Here is a 21,225-nt window from a genome sequence, read left to right on the forward strand (position 1 = left end):
GTAGGGAAAAGGGCCCTGACTGGGCTCCAGCAGAGGAGTCGCTGGTGGAGTGGAGAGTGCTAGGCAAGGCATCAGGACACAGGAAGTCTCAGTCCTGGTTTTGTCAGCACTGTCCAGTGGAATTTTCTGTCATGATGGAAATTGTTCTTGATCTGTGCTATTCCACATGGTAGCTGCTGGCCATATGAGACTGTTGAGCCTTTGAAATGTGGCTAGTGTGGCCAAAGAACTTGATTTTCAAGTTTTATTTTTTTTTTAATTTAAAGTAGCTACATGTGGCTAGTGGCTTCATATTGGACAGCAGCTCTAGGTAAAATTTAGATAAGAGCAAAGAGATTTGGGTTTAGATTTTACTTGGAATATGGGAGGTTGGGGCTCTTGGAACTTCAAAATCCAAAACAGGTATGAATTTGTGTTATGAGTTTGAATAACGAACTTCCTTCTGTATGTCTACATTGCCTTATCCTGGGTGACATGCTAAGAGGATTTATGACTGGTAAGTAAAGTTGAGTTTACCAAAGCAGTTGGAAAGCTCAGACAGTTTTCCATTTTACTTGACCCCTTTAGTGCTACACAAAGGTGAACATTTAAGGTAACTGTGGATTGAATAAATTTTCATTTTATCTCAGCAACCCTATGAGATAGGTCATGTCTGTTTTGTAGTTGACAAAAACAGATTAACTTATGTTTACATATAATAACCTTATGGATCACTGTCCTTTAAAATGGTTGGTTTAGCTCACAACTTAATTTGAAATTGCAAGTTTTTAGTATGTTGCTATAACAAGAAGTTAATTCATATTTGTTCCATTGTAGTCAGTAATAAGTAAATGTCTGACTGTAAGTGGTAGAGAATCTAAGATTGTCCAGGCAAGCAAATGGCACCCAAGATTTTAACTCACCCAAGGTGCTGCTTATAGTAAAAGCAGATCAGAACTCAACTTCTCCACCCCATTTGGGGTCTTCCTGTCATTTGCATGCTCACAGTGAACATAGTGAGTGAGTGTTGACTTACTTATAAGTAATCTAGTCCACCATTAGCCAGACAATCTTAGTCTGGTGGAACAAAGTGAGATTTTATAGCCTTGACCACTGGCGTATAGTGAACGTATGAGGTCTAAGAAAATAACTTGAGTAAATTGCTTAAAGACCAGGGACAGATCCAGTTTCCTTCAGCTTTAGCTTCAAATTATGATCTGTTATTTTTGGGGGTGGGAAGACAAAATGGAATTGGGATAAAATAAGTAGCTGAATTTTGAACATTTATTATCTCCACTTTTGAAGAACCTGAGGCTCAAGGCTATATAGTTAGTAGTAAGCCACACAGCTGGGAGGCTAATCGAAGCCTGTCTGATGCCACAGCTTGAGTTCTTAAATGTGACACAAAACAAGGTAAAGGGGAGCCTGGGTGATTCAGTTGCCTCCTGGGAATCCTGGGTTGTAGTGGAGTGACCTGTGTGGTATCAGACCAAGGACTTGCATTTCTTAGAGCACTTGCCTTCATTTACAGTGGATCCTTATCAGACTAATATCATTGACTAGAAGGCTCTGTTACAGTTTAATGTGTAATCCTTTCCTTATTAAGGAAGGCTTGCCGGCTTGTGCAGCAGAGACCCCTGGATAATTTATTTTTTAGCAGTTCACCTTGTGCTTGGAGCCAGTTGCTCCAAAAATCAGTAAAACTTCTGTTTATCTGAGTACTCAAGAAAAAGGATCTTTTTGTTAACCAGGGATTTACTAGACCCCGCCCCCCAGCCCCCTTATTTTAGAAGGATCTCTGAAGTCTGCTTATATACTAAGGAGTTTCATTGGAGGTGGTTAGGAGTGTGAACAAGTGTGATGTTGTTACCACTTCAAGGGGGATAAATAACAAATTTAACTAGCTTGCTGCTTAAGAAGCAGAATTAGCAGTGGGCTCAGCCTTGGCCTCCCCTTCAGAGTTCTCATTCATGTGACTGACTGTCTAGTTTTGTAGAGCAAGTAGATTTTAACCACTTTTAAATCAAGTATGGCCATTCATGGGCTGTTTGAAAGGAGGAGAGAAGAGGGAACCAGGCTGAGCATGGTTATCATTTAGGGGAAAGCCTTAGGTAAAGCAAGGAGGATATTCTTCATTTACACACCGAGCTTCAGAATGGCACCGCTCTCTCTACGGGGGCATTGGGGATAGTTTCTAGTCACTATTAAGTAATTGCAGAGTTCTGAAAACTGTGCCTTCTTTTGTATGGCCCATGGTGTTTATATTTTTTTACTGGTTGGGGAAAAAATTATTAAATACACCTGAAACTAATATAATATGTCAGTTATACTTCAATTTAAAAAAGAATATTATTTCATGACACAGGAAGATTATATGAAATGCAAATTCCAGTGTCCATAAATAAAATTTTATTGGAATGCAGCCATGCTCATTCATTTACGTATAATCTGTGGCTGCTTTTGTGCTACAGTGGCAGAGCTGAGTATCTGCAACAGAGATTGAATGGGCCACAAAGCCTAAAACTGTTTATTACCTGTCCCCTTAGAGAAAAATTTTGCTGACCCCTGGCTTGGTGAGTAGTGCCAGATGCTTACCTTGCTGATTCACACTTGTATGTATCACAGGAAGCTCACGGGACTCTTTTCATAAAACTTGGTAGCCTCTGGCTTCCAGAGGAATCTGTATAAGCCAAGTGTCAAAAGTTTACTGTGAGCTTGCAGCTTCATTAAGTCTTATTCTTTTTTTCTAGTCATTCATCTTCTCAACTGAGTCCCAGTGGCAGGACTCAAGTTACCTCTGTCTCTAAGCACGTCTGTGCCCGATGTCCAAACAACAAAGGAAATTTCTATTCTAAAGCACCTGACTACCCTACTCCTTATCTAAGTTGGGGTAGCTGTGTCACCCCTAATGTAGCTCTTCCTTCTTCCTTTCAAATAGGGGCTGGGAAAATAGCAGGTGAAAACCTCTTTCTTCCTCAATTGTAGAGCCTCAATATTCTCAGCTGTAAATTAAAAAAAAAAAATCCCCAGGGACTGACTCAGCACCTTGTGCCTGCCTTTTAAAGGAACAGAGAGACCCAATTGAAGTAGAAACTGAAAATAAAATCGGTAGCATGTCCATTATTGTAGGTGGCTGGTATTTGGTATTAATCACTGCTCAAAGGACCAAGACATGACAGAGCAGGGTTTTTCAAAATATGATTATAGATTATAGTCACCTGGAGAGCTTGTGTTAAAATACACATATCTGAGGATGATCTTATTCACAGGTCTCATACATAGGAAAGTTTGAGAACCACTGCTCTTAAAAGAGATTCTTTAAGCATTTAGATTTTTTTCTTTTTATCCTAATTCGTTTGAACTAAAACAATTTTTAAAGATCATAGAATTCTTGGGACTGTAAGTGTAAGAGATCAGTAGAGGTCCTTTTACAGACTAGAAAACTTGAGACCAGAGTAGAGAAATAAATTACCTAGGACCCCGTCATGACATTGCATGTTTTTTTTATTTTCAATGTAATCAGTTGGTCCCTGGGAATGAGAGCCAGAGGAAGAGAGGAAGATGAACTTGAATTTGAGGAGCATAATGGAAGGAGTAGGATGGGAGAGAAGGTTATAAAACAAGTTAAAATAGGGTGCATAGACAGGAAGCGACTGAAAAGACAGATTAAGGTAATTGTAGTGTTGTAAAAGCATAAAAGGAGTCCAATTTAAATGAGGAAGTGGACTGGAAGAGAAAACATCCTATGACCATTTAACCCTTTTTTGTATGAGATTGAGGCCTAAAGCAAACCAGTTGGCTGCTTCATGTTGTGTCTTTTCCAAGGCAAGGACATGGAACAACATCTGGCCACTAATCTTACAGAATTGCTGATGTTTAAGAACCAAAATAGGTCCACTTAGGTGTTTTTAAGTCTGTTTGTGGCATTTCTTCTAAGCATATAGACACTTGGGAAGATGTGATTGGTTTTAGAATTTGAGATTGTGTTGCAGAGCTGGTAAAAACAAAATGGAAAATGCTAGACTGCTATCTTTGAGCAACTCTTAGTCTTTTAATGCATTGTACTACTAAGTTTCTGATGATGAAATTTTACCAAGTATTGAAGATTGAGGAGAAAAACTTAAGTACTTTGCAAAATATTTGGCAACCTTCATCTGATTGTTTGGCCCTTTCTTTGACTTGGCATCTATCACTTCTTATGAAGGTACCTTCCAGCTGCAGTATTGAAGTCTGATTCTGGAACTTCATGGGGCTAAGTCCAGGGAAACTTGGGAGACCCTTATGGAGACCCTTTTTTTCCCCTCCCTTTCCAGAGTTACTCATTTAACAGCTGCTGGGTTGGGGTGATTATGATGCTTATTATGGGACTTCATGAGACCAGAGACTTGGTACTGTTTTGCCACACCTAGAACAACGCCTGACACAGAGTTGGTACTCAGTAAATATTTGAATGAATGAATATTGTGAACCCCAGCTTCTTTAAGGAGAGAAGAAGAAATACTTTTATCTGCATTTTCTCCCTGGAGTTTTCTGTGTTATTAGCTTGAGAGTACTAGGTCCCTAATGAGGAAACCCCATTAGTTTCAATAATGAACAAGTCAGTTCATGACAAAAGGTCTCGTTTATATACAATACACATTTGGGGAGAAAAAATGATAATTTGGACTTTAAAAATTGGAAATGTTACTGTGTCTTTCTTTAGAGCTGAATCCTCCCAACATTTTTCTTTTAAATTCCGGAGCTCTTTGAACTTTTAGCCATAACAGCCTCTGTCTTGCATACTTTGAAAGGCTATTAACTATGCACTGGAATTTTGGAAATGTTGTCTGAGAATCACTGTAAAACAGTGATAAGGACTCTTCCATGGGCTGCAAATTGAAATCAGCCACCCATTAAGATGGATCACAGACTGGATTTCCTGGATTGAAACAAGATCAACATTGATAAAGTCTGAATTTAGACAGCTGTGTGGGGAGAGAAGGAAGGGTAGAGTTCTCTCACCCCCTCAACCCATCCACCTTTCAGTGACAGGCTCTCAGTCTTCGTGACTGCTTCTAGTTTGGCATTAAGTTCCTGAGGAGATTCTTGCACACCCCTGATACTGACCACACTCCGGATGCCAGTCTTTATCATTGAGACCAGCTTGTTGTCTGTCCTAGACAAAAACAGTCTCAAAGTGTTAGAACATACTGGATGTAGAGTGTTAAGTAGAAATGGGGATTTTGTTAAAACTCCAGCTTCTAGGGATGTGGTATCCATGGGTTTAAAGGTCAGGGAGGAAGGAGAGGATACAAGGATTTATCGCAATAGAAGTGATTTAATAAATGAGCAGGTGATGAATATCTTCTTTAGAAAATTAATTTCTTTTTTTTCTTTTTTTTTTTTTTTGCGGTGTGTGGGCCTCTCACTGTTGTGGCCTCTCCCCTTGCGGAGCACAGGCTCCGGACGCGCAGGCCCAGCGGCCATGGCTCACGGGCCCAGCCTCTCCGCGGCATGTGGGATCCTCCCGGACGGGGCACGAACCCGTGTCCCCTGCATCGGCAGGCGGACTCTCAACCACTGCGCCACCAGGGAAGCCCTCTTTTTTTTTTTTTTAATATTTAAGCTGCACTTGGTCTTAGTTGCGGCTATTTAAGCTGCACTTGGTCTTAGTTGCGGCACACAGGATCTTTAGTTGTGGCATGCAGGCTTCTTAGTTGCGGCATGCATGTGGGATGGAGGTCCCTGACCAGGGATCAAACCTGGGCCCCCTTCATTGGAAGCACAGATTCTTACCCACTGGATCACCAGGGAAGTCCCTAGAAAATTAATCTTTTCACCCACTGTTTTCACCCAAATCATTCCACTGTCCACTTTCCTAAGGCACTGGCTATATATCTGTGTGTCAGAGATGAGCAGAGATTATCTTTGACAATGTTGTTTGAGGGTTTCTTTGGGGAAGGCATCTTTTGGTTGAATAACTATTCCCCACCCCCATCCTCCACACACTTGACTATCTTTGAAGGAAGAGCCCATCATATTTTACAGCTACTGCTTTAAGTCTCAAAACCTGTTGTCAGAAGTCATTGTAAAGAGGTCTGCCTCAAAGCTTGGCAAAGAACCCTTCTTTATACCAGAAAAGTCTCTGCTTTTGTTTATAAGGAAGCAAAGGACTCTCCTGCCCTGATCTGATTACCCTGATCATTTAGAAGAAGGTTGGAGTGGTAAAATCCTTAAAGATCATGGAGCAGTTGATAAAATGGTCAGAAATCTTTGCCAATTCCTTTGCCTTTTCTCTCTTAACAAAATGTAAATGTTTGTGCTCGGGTTGAATTGTAGTTGCATTAGTGACTTATGCAGCTACATAAGTCACTATGTAGCTTGTAATAAGCTTGGTAACACTGTTAGCCACCTGCTGATAACCGCTAAACTCATGCAAATATTTCTACCTGGGGGTGTTAACTGGTTTAGCAGTGTATCCCTTAAAACCAGTAGGTATTTTAGGCTTCTGGGTACAGGATTGTTAGATCAGGCCAAAGTTTTACTTCTTTCTTCGTAAGCTGCATCAAGGAAAGAAAATCAGACAGCCTTTTATTTATCTTTCGCTGGTCAGGCAAGGTGAATGGGCATGGTTGCCGCCTTAAATGCATGTATAAAACCTGAACCCTAAGTTATTTGGAATGATTGGGTAGGCTTATTTCGGTTTGATGTAAATTAATCATGAAGAGGGGTCAGTAACAATTGTACCTTATTGACAGTTGTGAACATGTTTGGAATTTTGTGGAGATTAGCCAGGAATTCTGTTACAACCATACACAAAGAATCTGATTGACTTTTGAAGTTAAAATTCTTTCAGGTCACTTAAATTTTCTGAGCCTCAGTTTCTTCATCTATAAGAGAGGTGAGTTTACTGAGATTACAGATATCAAGTCAGTGATGAACAGATTTGAAGCTCTTAATCACTAACCTATGCTGCCTTCTTATAGACCCAGTAGTTAAGTGACTTTTACCCAAGGTCATACAGTCAGTGGTACAACAAGATTTGAATCGGGATCTTTTTCACTCTATTGGACCAGTCTGCTTCCTTCAGAGGTTGTTTCAACCTTCTGTGCTTGTCTGTTATGTCTCTAATCGTCATTAGGGTTTAACTATGATCTTTTGTTCTAACGGCATCGTTCTTGAACTTTTTTTCTTTTTTTCTCTGGCCCTGCCGAGCGATTTGTGGGATATTAGTTCCCTGACCAGGGATTGAACCTGAGCCCTCGACAGTGAAAGCGCGGAGTCCTAACCACTGGACTGCCGGGGACTTCCCATTCTTGAACATATTTAACAAAGTGTTTATGGACTTGGCTTCCTTTTTCATATAATTTGTATATGTGTCTGGTTTCCCTGTGAGGAGTGAACTCTTCATCTTACACCTTGATACTGATTTGGCTACTTGGGGCTGGTTCTGTACCTGGTTTCCAAACCTGCAGCTTCATTGTCATCCTGAGATTAGGCCAGCTTTCAGGTACTTTATAACAATTGGATCAAATTTTGCTGGATTTATTTGAAACTGAAGTTTCTTATTCCTAGGTGTTTTGTTTCTCTTCTGTCTAAGCAGAGGATTGGGACTCTAAAGCTACAAGCAATAGAAGTGTATCTATATCTTTTTTAAGAAACTGCTTTCGGGACACACGGCTTTAGAAAAGCAAATTAAATATAACTCTGGGATTTTATTTTCTTGTATACCCTGACAAGAATCAACTCTACCATTTCCTAGCTGGCAGGAAGTACATCACACTTAATTTTGCTCAATCATGAGAAGATACATTTCTCAGTAATAACAACAACAACAATAATGATAGTAATAATAGGTAGTTGACTTTCATAGCTCATCTGCCAAGAATTCCCTCTCTCTGTCTCTACCTTGCTAACTCCCTCTTAGCCTTTAGCAAGACTTAGTTCAAATACTGCCTCCTCCAGGAAGCCTGTATGTTGGATCCAGGCTCTTTATTTCTGTTCTCTGGTGGAATCAGATTGTTTCTCCTCATTATATTACTTTTCACTTGGAAACAAAGGAGGCAGGTAACCCAGATTCATTATTTTTACTCTTAAGACTTGTTTCAAAATGCTCATAATCCTACTACCTTACTACCCTTTCTAAAAAATAACAGGGCAGAAAAGTAGAAAATTCTATCATGGTGTAAGAGACAGCGGTAATGACACCCATGTGTTTCATGTGTAGACATTTAGAAAAATGTCTGTTACCTTTTTAAATATAGGAGCATCATGATGCAATACAAACACTGTTGCTTTAAGGTCAATCATTTGACATCTGAGATTTTTGGAGATAGGAAAGGAATTTTAATCCATTTTAGCAAGTCTAAAATTAAGGTTTCTTCTCTGATGACCTAATTTTCTCTGCCTTCACATATACATAGACCAGCATAAATTTTCTGCTTTTAAAATACATATTCAGGCTAAATTCCTAGGTATGGATTGCTGGGTTAAAACAGAGTATGTGAGTTAGTTCCGCTGGATATTGCCAAATTCCCCCTCTATATGAACCATATGCACCTTTTCAGAGATGTCTTAAGAGGCAAAAATGTGTATTAGATTTGGTGAAATAAGTACTGCCCAGAGTTGTGAAAACTAGAGGTAATACATAAAGCATACTACCTTGTGCAGAATGCACCCTTAGAAAGGGATAACTATTACTCTTGTGTGAAATTGGGAATATTTCCTTATCATAAGAGTAGTAAGAAAATTGAATGAGACAGTGTAAGTACTCTAGCATGGTTCAGCACCTATATTAGTGCCCCTTTTCTCTTGCTTGCCGATGGCTGTTTGGGTTCATATCTTAATTACCTTCCTGGATTGTAAACTCCTTGAGGGCAGAGTATCTGATGAGTTTTCAGCAGGATGCTTTTGATTTAAGAATACATTTCAAATAGTTGTAAATTGAATCAGCCCTCAGAATATAATTCTGAATCTAGTCGTAAAAGGTTGTTGGTTTTTTGCTTTTTGTTTTTGTTTTGCACATTGTCCATCAAGTCACTGTGTAATGCCAGCCAGCAACTATTCCTGCAATCTGAGAAGACACAGATACTTACCTCTTTTGTCATTTGGAAGTCTCTTTACTTAAAATCTTTGTTAACCTCAAGGAACATCTTAGGTGACAATAACAGAAAATGTTGATTCCTATTCTCTCTCTCTGTTCATTGACATATCTATTCTTAGGGAGTAACTCTAGTTAAGTTAGAGTGAAAGGAATTAGTTGTTAACGTCTTCTCAAGGCTGCCTTATTTCAGGGATCGATCTTCCTCCCATGTCTTTATCTTGAATTTTTGAAGGCTAGGGTTTGAAACACCTGTCATCAAGAGGTTATTGGGTGGCCAGAATTCACAATGAATGGGGCTCTCTGGTGATTTAATATACGGTGTTTTGCACCTTTCATTTCTAATCTACCAGTCAAGTTCAAAACAATTCTTTTTGCATTTAACAGATGCTTGAAGTGGCAAGATCCTTTCTCCAAAACATTTTAACAATATCTATTCTTAGATGAATTCCAGATAAGTGAAAGAGTATGTACTAAAAGTAATCTTCAAGTCCATTAGTATGCTGTCTACAAACATTTTCACTATGGGGATGTAGATTATTGTGCCCTTATCGGCATCTCTTCTGACCAGCATCTTTAGATTTCCCAGTGTTACCTTAAATACAATATGACTTCAGTTAGTTTCATCATTTCTTCACTCTTTGTGTTCTCTTCATTTTTGTTCTGCACAGCTTTCCTGTGTCTTCTTCCAAGACACCTTGTTCTCGTCACCTCAACTTAAAGTCTTTGAGTCTTCTTTGACTCTTCCCCTGCATTTATTGATTACACATACCAGTGAGTTCCTGGAACTGGATTCTACTTCCTCTTTTTCAACATGCTTTTACGTTTTCTCCTTTCTTCTCAATCCCTTTGTTAGCACATTTTTCTAGGTTGCTTCAAAAACACTAGCTAGTTATTTTGCTTTTACCGTCTACCCACACTGCCCTTCAATTAATCCTCCTTAAGTATGGCTTTTATTTTGTTCCTTTTCTGCTTGAAGTAGCTCCTTGTCATCCTGAGAGTAGGACACTCTGACTTGGGTTAATTTCATCTATCAGACTTTATCTCTCACTGCTCCTTAACACTTAACACAAATCCTCTCTTGAAATAGGCTAGTCTTCTCCTTGCTGTACCCTATATAAGAAGAAAAAATAAGGGATTGGAAGGGATGAAGCTTAAAGATAGTGTTTAACTTTCTATTATGAAAAGTTTCAAGCATATTTAGGTAGAGAGTAGTATAGTGAACTCCCACGTATCTTATCTGCTCACTTCAATAACTATCAACCTCTTGCCAATCTTGTTTTCTCTATTCCCATATTGCTCCAATCCTTTTTTTTTTTTTTTTTGCCTGAGAGTATTTTAAAGCTAATTGCAGACATCCTTCACCTGGAAGTACTTGCGTATGCATCTTTAAAGGTTATTTATCTATCAGTTTACATAGTGCAGATCATCTCTATGGTGGTTTCCCTGTCAGTTGGTAATTTAGCTTGTTTACACACTTCTGGTGTTCATGAGATGCCTCATTCCATTTTGCCTCCCTGTCATTTCTCCTCAGAAGGCCCAGCCTGCCATGTGGAACTATACTGTAGCTATTCAGATATTTGAAGAAGTTGTCACATATCATTCTTTTCGGTACCTGTCACAGCACACATAGCACAAATTGAGCATACAGGAGACATGTAATAACTTTTTAAATTAGGGGCACTTGGGTTTCAGATCTTTGACCTCGGTCTTATTTGCATTAGTGGGATTTTCAGCTACAACTTTAAGTTTCTTACCAGACATTTTGGTTTTATGTTTTTAGATTAGCAATTGAGAGAATTGGGGACCTGGCTTTCAAAATCGATTCTGAGGTTTTGTGCACTTAAAACTTATGTTTTGGGCAGACTGGTTATCTAAAATCTACCTGGAATTATTTTCAACTTTTACTTAGTTTTCTTTTTCTTTAAATTTAGTGCTTTTTAGTGAGCTAATAATACGTTTTCCTTGTATACACCAGTACTTGTCAAAATAAATTTTTAAAGCTGGGTAATTTTAAAAAATAACTTCTATTTTTTATTAAAAAAGTGACTCATCTTGGGAAAAAATTGGAAAACAAGGCAAAGTATACACACAAAAACTCAAATTGCTCATAAATTTACCACCCAAACTACTTTTAACATTTGGTGTCTATCTTCTAGTCTTTTTCGGACATGTTTCTGTGTTTGTTGAATTATACACAGAGTAATTTTTTTTTTTTAATATATTATGTCCCTGCCATATGCTTGTGCCATAATAGAAGATCCTAATGTTCTGTTTCTTGTTTGCTAAATCTGGCCTGTAAACAAAACCAAACAACACAGACTTCATTCCAGGTTGTAGTGCTGGTGGCATGTTTTGTCATTATTGTGGTTTTAACCATAAGTGCTAGTTGGGCACAGAAGTAATGAGGGTATTAATTATTGTCAAGTGAACAGGGGCCACCAACTTTGTATCAGATTGACTCAGCATTTTAAAATTTTAGACTTGAGATTTTCAGAAATTGGAGGGTTCTTTATGCTACATGGAAGATTGGGTTTAAGTCCTGTTTCTGACACCATATGATTTTATTTGCCCATCTCTGTGGGATGAGAATTTCTTACAGCTAGGGGTACGGTCATGCAAATTTCTGTTTCCCTAGGGCCTGGCACAGAATAGATACTTAATGGATTGTGCCAAAGGTGGCTTCTTTTTTTGCTGTGAGCCAGGAGTAGTGTGAACACACACATTGCCTATACATTATTGTTAGTTATCTATTGCTATTAAACATGTTATCTCAAAATATAATGGCTTAAAATAACAAACATTTGTCTTACACAGTTTGTGTGAACCAGGAATCCAGGAACAGCTTAGCTGGGTGGTTTTGGCTCAGAGTCTGAGACTGCAGTCATCTGAAGGCTTAACTGAGGACCCACTTCCAAGGTGGTTCATTCGCATAGCTATTGTCGGGAAGTTTCAGTTCCTCACCACATGGGCCTCTCCATAGGGCTGCTTGGATGTCCTAACAGTATGGCAACTGGATTCCTCCAGGGCAAGGAGAAAGATCCAGTGCCTTTTATGACCTGGTGTTAGAAATTGCACACTGACATTTCCACTTTGTCCTGTTTTTAGGAGTGAGTCACTAAGTCCAGCCCATATTTAAGGAGAAGGAAATTAGGCCACACCTTGAAAGGAAGAGTATCAGAGAATCTGTTGGACATATTTAAAAACTACCACATGTGTTGGATACATAAACTTCTGATTGATTCATATTCAACATTGGGGTCACATGTCCCCAGTGAGCTGCATTTTTAATATGCCCTTAGGTTAATTCTGATACACTAAAATTTGAGAGTCACTAACCTAAAAAAGTGGAGAGAGATACCATGTTCGTGGATGCAAAGACACAGTAATGTTTTTTTTGTTTGTTTTGTTTTGTTTGCGGTACGCGGTCCTCTCACTGTGGCCTCTCCCGTTGTGGAGCACAGGCCCCGGACACACAGGCTCAGCGGCCATGGCTCACGGGCCCAGCCGCTCCGCGGCATGTGGGATCTTCCTGAACCGGGGAACGAACCCGTGTCCCCTGCATTGGCAGGCGGACTCTTAACCACTGCGCCACCAGGGAAGCCCCACAGTAATGTTTTGATGTCACATCTCTCCAAATTGTCCTATGAACACAAACTCCCAGCTGGCTTTTTTTTTTTTTTTTTTTTAAATCAACCAACTGAATCTAAAATTTATATGGAAATACAGAAGACAGAATAGCCAAAACAATTTTGAAAAAGAACAAAGTTAAAGTACTTATATTACCTGATATCAAAACTTACTATGGAAAGAAGCTCTACTGTGAAGCTTTAGTAGTCAAGATAGTGTGTGTGTGTAGGATAAAATGGGGTCCAGAAACAGATCTATGATTATGTGATCATTTCATTTCCAGTAAAGAGGCCTAAGGCAATTCAATGGAGAAAAGGCAGCCTTTTCAAGAAATGGTGCTAGAACAACTGGACATCTTTATAGATTAAAAAAATGTTCCCTGTCCCTTACCTCTGTAAAGCTCCTAGAAAAAAAGAATATTCACAATACACATGTCTAACCAAAAATTTGTAATGGATAATGTATAAAGAACTCTTACAACTTAGGAATAAGACAAATTTTTTTAAGTGGGGGAAGGATTTGAAGAGATACTTCACTGAAGGAGATATATGAGTGGCCAATCTGCACATGAAAAGTTGCCCATCATTTAATCAGGAAACTGGATTAAAACCACAGTGAGAGGGACTTCCCTGGTGGCGCAGTGGTTAAGAATCCGCCTGCCGATGCAGGGGACACGGGTTCAAGCCGTGGCCCAGGAAGATCCCACATGCCACAGAGCAACTAAACTCGTGCACCACAACTACTGAGCCTGCACTCTAGAGCCCGTGAGCCACAACTACTGGGCCTGCGTGCCACAACTGAAGCCCGCGCGCCTAGAGCCCATGCTCTGCAACAAGAGAAGCCACTGCAATGAGAAGCCTGCACACCACAACGAAGAGTAGCCCCCACTCATTGCAACTAGAGAAAGCCTGCGCGCAGCAATGAAGACCAAACGCAGCCAAAAATAAATAAATTATTTATTAAAGAAAAAAAAGCGCCACAGTGAGATACCACTGCATACCTGCTAGAATGGCTAAAATTAGAGACTGATAATACTAGGTATTGGTGAGAATTTGTAGCAGTTGGAACTCTAATCCGTTGTTGGTGGGCATGTGTAATGATACAATCACTTGGGAATACAGTTTGGCAGTTTCCTATCAGGTTAAACATATACTTACCGTATGACCCTATAACTTCGCTATTAAGTGTGTACCCAAGAGAAATGAAAACACATCTACATAAAGACTTGTATATGAAAGTTCGTAACAGATTTATTCGTAAAAACCGATGCCTGAAAAGAACTCAAATGTCCATCAACAGGTGAATGGATAAATAAATTGCACTGTATCCACACAATGGGATACCATTCTAATAAAAATCTAACCAATTACTGATACATCCAGCAACATGGTTGGATGTAAAAAAATATTTTGCTAAGCGTAAGAAGTCAGACACAAAAAAGTAAATTCTGTAATTTCATTCATATGAAACTAGAAATGTAGACAAATCTAATCCATTGTGCTAGCAGATCAGTGGTTGCTTTGGGCTGGTGATGGAAAATGGGGATTGACTGGGAATGGGCACAAGGGAGACTTCCGGGGATGATGGAATTGTTCTAAATTTTGATTGTGGTGGGGATTATATCTGTGCATATGTTTGCTAGACTTATCACACTGTATCTTTGAAATTGTATATCTTACTGTATAGAAATTATACTTCATTAAAGTTGATTTAAAAACAGGTATCTCTTAAGGTTTGAATTTTCCAGAAGTTACATAGATAACTATCTGATCTTGAAAGTCAGTGTTCGAGATTTATCCCTTCGAATCATTTATGGCTTAGTCTTCATAGTACCTGATCTACGAGAAGAATACCAAACTGTTGCTTCCTTTTACGGTAGAATTGGCTCCCCTCCCCTTCCTGCTTATTTGTAACACATCCTGGTTTTAGAGGCAGGGTAATGGGATGCCTTGTCTGGGCTGCTTTGTGAAATCTTTCCCTCCAATGGCATGTGCTATTATGGCTACCATGCCATTTAAATCCTGTCATTGTGCTTCTTGACCAGCTTGTCAAGGTAGGTGGGCAGGGATAGCTCATGACTGCTCTTTACTGACTCATCTCTTATGGTTACAGATTCTCATAAACACAAAGATAAACATAAAGATCGAGAACACCGGCACAAAGAACACAAGAAGGACAAGGAGAAGGACCGAGAAAAGTCCAAGCATAGCAACAGGTAAGGGTTGAACCAGCAAGTCCCTCATCATTCAGCAGTGGGTTGGCTATGGCTTGGCTCACCTGGAACAGGCCTTAACTTGAACCACAGGTAAATACCATGGATAGCAAAGTCAGCAGAGACTTTGATTCCAGAGTTGTTAAGAGGATGGCCTTGACAATTCAGGCTTACTGGGGATGCCATTTTTCAGATCAGGATGTACAAAGCAAGTATGGTGAATTGTTAACACATGATGGCATTTAATCAAGTGTCCAGAGAGCTTGCCTTGATAAAAGGTGACTGGATTGGAGACTTGATAGATATATATTTTTCTTCTTTCCGTACTTTAAAGGGTATAAATTTAAAAATTCTTAACTTAGGCTTCCATGGTTTATAAGCCCCTGAAATCATATACAAAAGGTTGGGTATATGAGATATTCCAGGAGAGAACATTCCTAGCTTTCGTCAGGTTACCAGAAGAGTTCAGCTCTCACAAAAGCCAATAACCACCAATGTAAATGAAACTCAGCAGTGCTGCCCTCTGGGATCCAAAGGAATCAGAAAGATGTTTTCTTGTTCATTTTGCTTCCATTTTTTTGGTGTAGGAGACAAGTGGTTAAGCCCAGAGACTTAGGGTATCTTTGGATGTAGGACCACTTATTGAAAATGAGGACTTAAACTTCCATTTTGAGTTAAAGGCAGTTGTTGGTGAGAAAGCCATAGGGTATTCTCATAGTGGCCACAGTTTTGGTAGAGGGAACATAAAGTTTAGTCATTTATCGGCACAAGTGCCTGTAGCCTAGAGTCTCTTAGAACTACTTCATTAGGTTCGCTTATTGTCTGCGGACAAGATATTTTCAACATAAATAATGGTCAAAAGTTTCTTGTCCAATATATACAGAAATCTTCTACAAATAAATAAAAATGAGGCAGATAATCCAACAGAAAAATTCATGAGAGGATTGAGTAAGCTCTTCACAAAAGAAGATATCCACATGGCCAATCAAAATACTAGAAGACACTCAACATTATTCATCAGGGACATGCAACCTCAATATAATATCGTACACATTGTAATAATGGCTAAATATTAAAATAACACTAATAGCAAGATCTTACAATGATGTGGATCAATCCCATTTCTGATGGGACTATAAATTGTTAAATCATTTTGGAAAACTACTTAGCAGTGTCTTCTAAAGTTAACATATGTATGCCCTATAACTTAAGAATTCTGTTCCTGAATGTGTTCTCAACAGAAATGTGTGTATTTGTGCACCAGAGGGCATGTACAAAGCTATTCAGAGCTGCATTGCTTTTAATAGCCCCAAAGTGAAAATCTCCTAAATGCTCATTGATAGTAAAATGGATAAAGTGTGGTATATTCACATCTTAGGATACTATATATAAATAAATATGAAATGACTACTGTTAAAGTAACAAGCATAGGTGAATTCCACAAACCTATGTTGAGTGAAATAAACCAGCCAAAAAATACATATTGTATGCTTCAATTTACTTGAAGTTCAAAAACAAAAAAATTAATCAAGACCTTTAGAATTCAGAGTCATGGTTATCTTTGGGAAGGAAGGAAGGGAAGGGTAGCAATTATAAAATGGTATGAGGGGAACTTCTGGTGGGGTATCAGTGGTATTTTTCTTAACTTTGGTGGTAATCACATATTTATCGTTATTTTGTGATAATTCTGAACTCTGCACATAATGATCAGAATATAATTATGTGTATATGCTACTTTTATTTTTAAAAGTTATAAAAAATAAGGCTTATCAAGAAAAAAGATAAAGTGAGAATTCTAAGTCTGTTCTTTTTATGAGTAATGAAAAATTTTTAAATATTTTAAATGAAAATTTTAAATTAATAAGTCTTTATGAATCATTAACCAGATTCATTTCTCTAGTGAGGATGTTTCTTCACAAAATCATCTATCACTCCTGTGGTCGGAGTTTTATTTTATTTCTTTTTTTTAACTTTCTGGCTGCGTTGGGTGTTCGTTGCTGCACACAGGCTTTCTCTAGTCATGGCGAGCAGGGGCTACTCTTCGTTGTGGTGTGTGGGCTTCTCATTGCGGTAGCTTCTCTTGTTTCAGAGCATGGGCCCTAGGGTGCGTGGGCTCAGTAGTTGTGGCGCGTGGGCTCTAGGGCACGTGAGCTTCAGTAGTTGTAACACGTGGGCTCAGTAGTTGTGGCTCGCAGGCTCAGTAGTTGTGGCTCGCAGGCTGTAGAGCACAGGCACGGTAGTTGTGATGCATGGGCTTAGTTGCTCCACGGCATGTGGGATCTTCCTGGACCAAGGATCAAACCCATGTCCCCTGCATTGGCAGGTGGATTCTTAACCACTGCGCCACCAGGGAAGTCCAGTCCTGTGGTCCTTCCCCACCACTCACTCATTTCTTACCACTTGATTATCTAGTTTCCATTTTCATTAGTCTAGTGATTTTAATTTTAGTAATTGAATCCAGTCTCAGTTCACATGCATCTTTTCTTCAGTTTGTAGGTGTGCAGCCTCTATTAATATCTACCAAAGTAGATTTGAGAGCAAAGAACATTGCCAGTAATGAAGAAGTTCATTTCATAATGATAAAAAGGGACCAGTTAATCAGGAGGACATAGCAGTTATAAATGTTTATACACTGATATCAGAGCCTCAAAATACATGAAGTAAAAACTGATAGAATTGCAAAGAAAAATAATTCATATTTATAGTTAGATTTTACTACCTCTTTCTCAATTGATAAGCAGAGAGAAAAGCATTAAGGATATAGAAGACTTTGAACATCATCAACCAACCTGATTTAATTGACATTTATAGAATATTACGCTCAACAGTAAAATACACATGGAACATTTGCCAAGATATACCATATTCTGGGCCCAGGCCTTCTCCTTGAAACCAGCTTCCCTTGGCTTTCCACTTGCCTGGCCACCTTTTTCATCTTCTCATTCCAGTTCACAGAGTGATTCTCTAAGTCTTTGGCTCTCTTCCTCTGCCACCTCTCTTGCCATTTACCCTTCTCTCGCATTCCATTTCCAGGCTCCCTGAACTTCTTTTCAGTTCCCCAAACACAGCATGTCTTCTGAATACTCTAGGTTTTAAAATATGCTGTTACTGATTCTGGAATACTCGGTTGCCCTCTTAAGAACATTCTTTTAGTTGCAGCATAGAGTTTACTTCTTTCAGGTATCCTTTCTGCCCTCCACCCTCATATTAAAGTGCCATTTTTATGAGTTCTCTCGCACCTTGAATATATCCCTATCACAGTAATTACCAGTTGTGGTGGTGTTGTAATTGTCTCTTTACTTTTCTGTGTGCCCTGTTAGACTCTTGAGGTCCCTGGGAACAATGTTGGGGTCTGTTGTATTCATTTTACATCCTCAAGGCTTAGTATAGTACCTGGCAGATAGGTGGTACTTAGTAGTGTATGTTTATTGAATCAATGAGTGGTTGACCTATGGTTACACCAGTTACCATCTTCTCTCTCCTTTTCATATATTCTCAATTCTATAGGATGGTTCCCTTTGGCCATCCCACATTTCAAATACCTTTTTATGTGTGTGTGTGTGTGTGGTGAAATATACATAACATAAAGTTTGCCATTTTGAAGTGGCATTAAGTACATTCACCATATTGTGCAACCATCCCCAGTATCCATCTTCAGAACTTTATCATGATCCCAAATAATCTCTGAACCTCTTAAATAATACCCCCTCATTCCCCCTTCCCCCCATCCATTAGCAACTTCTATTTTCTATCTCTGTGAATTTTTCCACTCTAGCTACCTCATGTAAGTGGAATCATAAAATATTTGTCATTTTTGTGTCTGGCTTATTTTTCTTAGCATAATGTTTTCAAGGTTCATCCATTTTGTCAAATATCAGAATTCCATTCCTTTTTATAGTTGACTAATATTTCGTTGTATGTCTACCACATTTTAAAAAATGCATTCATCTGTTGATGGATACTTGGGGTTGTTTCTACCTGTTGGCTATTGTGAATAATGCTGCTAAGAACATGGGTGTACAGGTGTCTGTTTGAGTCCCTGCTTTCAATTCTTTTGGGTGTATACTTAGGAGTAGAATTGCTGATCATGTCAAACAAGAATTATCTTGCTTGCCATGTTTATGATGTGCTAGTTGATGTGAAGTGCCAAACAATATGAGATAGTCTTGACCATGAAGAACTTCATCATCTGAGGAAAATGCTTAGAGATCAGATGAAGAAAAACTAATTTTCATGTTACCTGAAATCTGTCCAAAAAGACTTTAAAAAGATAGAAGTTATTATTTAAACCATAAGGTTTTTTTTGTTTGTTTGTTTGTTTTAAGTTGAGAATTACGTTTTATTTGACGGACTTGCTGAGGACTTAAGCCTGGATGACAGCCTCTCAGATGACTCTGAGGGACTGCTCTGAAGAGGTAAGGGAGGAGCCAGGATACATAGGAGTTTTTGCAAGAAACCAGGTAGTAGGAAGGTCAAAAGATTATTGTTAATTAAAGAAAAACAGGGACTTCCCTGGTGGTCCAGTGGTTAAGACTCCAGGCTTCCACCGCAGGGGGTGTGGGTTCGATCCGTGTAAACCATAAGCTTTTAAAAATGGATCTCTTACTCTCTGACACATCTTACTTCACCAACCATAATTTGCAATTGTGATGGGAGGAAAGATTAGGTAGAAGTGGCATAAAAGGCTTTGGGACATAAGTTTGGCCCTCTCCTGTTTTGCCAGAATCTCCTTTTTAAAAATAAAGGATGTAATTTTGGCATCATTTTTCTTGAAAAGTCCACAATGGTTTCTTGCCTGTATCTAGGAGAAGGCCTCTGGTCTGGTCTATCCACTTAGGTCTCATGAGATCTTGACTAGGTTATCTTACCTTCCTCAACTGAGCTTTCTCGTCTTCCTTAGTTTCCCCATATTAATACATGCTTCAGAAGGGACCCTGGGAGTCAATAAGTATGAAAGCTCTTTAACTGTGATCTGCTCTACAGATGTGAGGAGATAATATTTTGTGCATCTATTAAAAGCATACTTTTCCAAGATTATAGCATAGGCAATCAGGAATTTGTTCTACGCAATTTTGTGCCTTTTAATATTTTCTTCATTTCTAATCAGAATACTTGAGAAAACAGTAGCCTGTTTGCCAAAAGGCATTGGAAGATGTGACTAAATCTAGCCCTGGATCTCTAATTGACATGTGAGTAAGTTTAAGACAGTTTAACCAGATGATGTGTTGTAAGCAGACTTTTAAATGCTTCCTGTTTTGACCTCTCCTGACACACTACCCCTTTGCAACAAAGCAAGTGTGTTGGTTATGGTCCAGTAAAATCCTGTACACTGTGTTCCTTTTTAAGTGACTTCTGATCTTAACGGTAGTTTTGGGTTTCTTCATTTTTCTTCTTAGCACATTAAGGAAACCTTGAGGATTGTTTAATCACCTCTGAAGCCCAGAATAATTAAGATGTAGTATGTTCTGTTCCAAAATGCTTCACTGTAACGCTTTGCTCATCAACCCTGCCTAATTTTGTGGCTGTCTATATGCGGAAACAAGTTCTACAGTAATGTGTTTCTATATTCCCTCCTTCTCTGCTAAATATTAGCATCAGTCATTTTTCACTAGGCTACACTTAGGACCCAAATCCAGGAGGCCTCTTTGTCCTGCATAGTAATATGTACTGCATATTGGAGTGTCAGAGGATGGGAAACAAGCCTTTCAGAGATAGAATGGGATTTAGACCTACCTCTTAGGAGATCCCATCTTATTCATATGCTTTCTCCTTTTATTATTCTAATTCAAGGTGCAAAATAGGGGAAGGGGTGTTAAAGATCATTCCACCTCATCTCTTTTTTGTGTGGACATGAATCTGAGGTGACATGCCCAAAGTCACATGGCAGGGTGGTAGCAGAGCGAGGATGAGAGACCAGGGCTTCTGAGTCCTAGTATGATTTTTCTCCCACTACATTATTCCTTCCAGTAAAAAACAAAACATAACAAAACAATCTCCCTCCCTAAGAAAGTTTAGTTGTGTTGCTAAACTATCTGTGTTTAAATACAAGCATCTCTTTCTCATATGCATATTGTAGGCAGCTTAGGTTTTAAAATGCCAGATCATTTCAGGCGCTGCCTCTTTCTTTGGGCCCCAAATCCCTAAAGTTTTTGGCATTAGAAGTATTAATCTCATTAAATTCTGACCCTGTGAAAACCCCATCTCTGACTCTCTGGCCTATAACATCACAGGAAGTTTCTACCAAAGTCAAATAAAAATAATTTCTTCTGTTATTTGTCTCTGATACTGCTTCTTTCCATTAGCGTTGATATTTAGCACTTGAGGT

The 21,225-nt window shown here is 39.0% G+C and overlaps 1 protein-coding gene across 1 annotated transcript in view; it reads left to right on the top strand.

Moving 5' to 3' along the window:
• Positions 1-21,225, top strand: part of TOP1 (DNA topoisomerase I) — an 87,215-nt gene that overhangs the window by 15,573 nt on the left and 50,417 nt on the right. Inside the window, exon 3 of the mRNA XM_007464740.1 lies at positions 14,801-14,903. Within this exon, the coding sequence (XP_007464802.1) occupies positions 14,801-14,903 (103 nt within the window). The remainder of the gene's footprint in view (positions 1-14,800; positions 14,904-21,225) is intronic.

Source organism: Lipotes vexillifer, unplaced genomic scaffold (assembly GCF_000442215.2).
Source record: "Lipotes vexillifer unplaced genomic scaffold, Lipotes_vexillifer_v1.1 scaffold53, whole genome shotgun sequence".
NCBI lineage: Eukaryota > Metazoa > Chordata > Mammalia > Artiodactyla > Lipotidae > Lipotes > Lipotes vexillifer.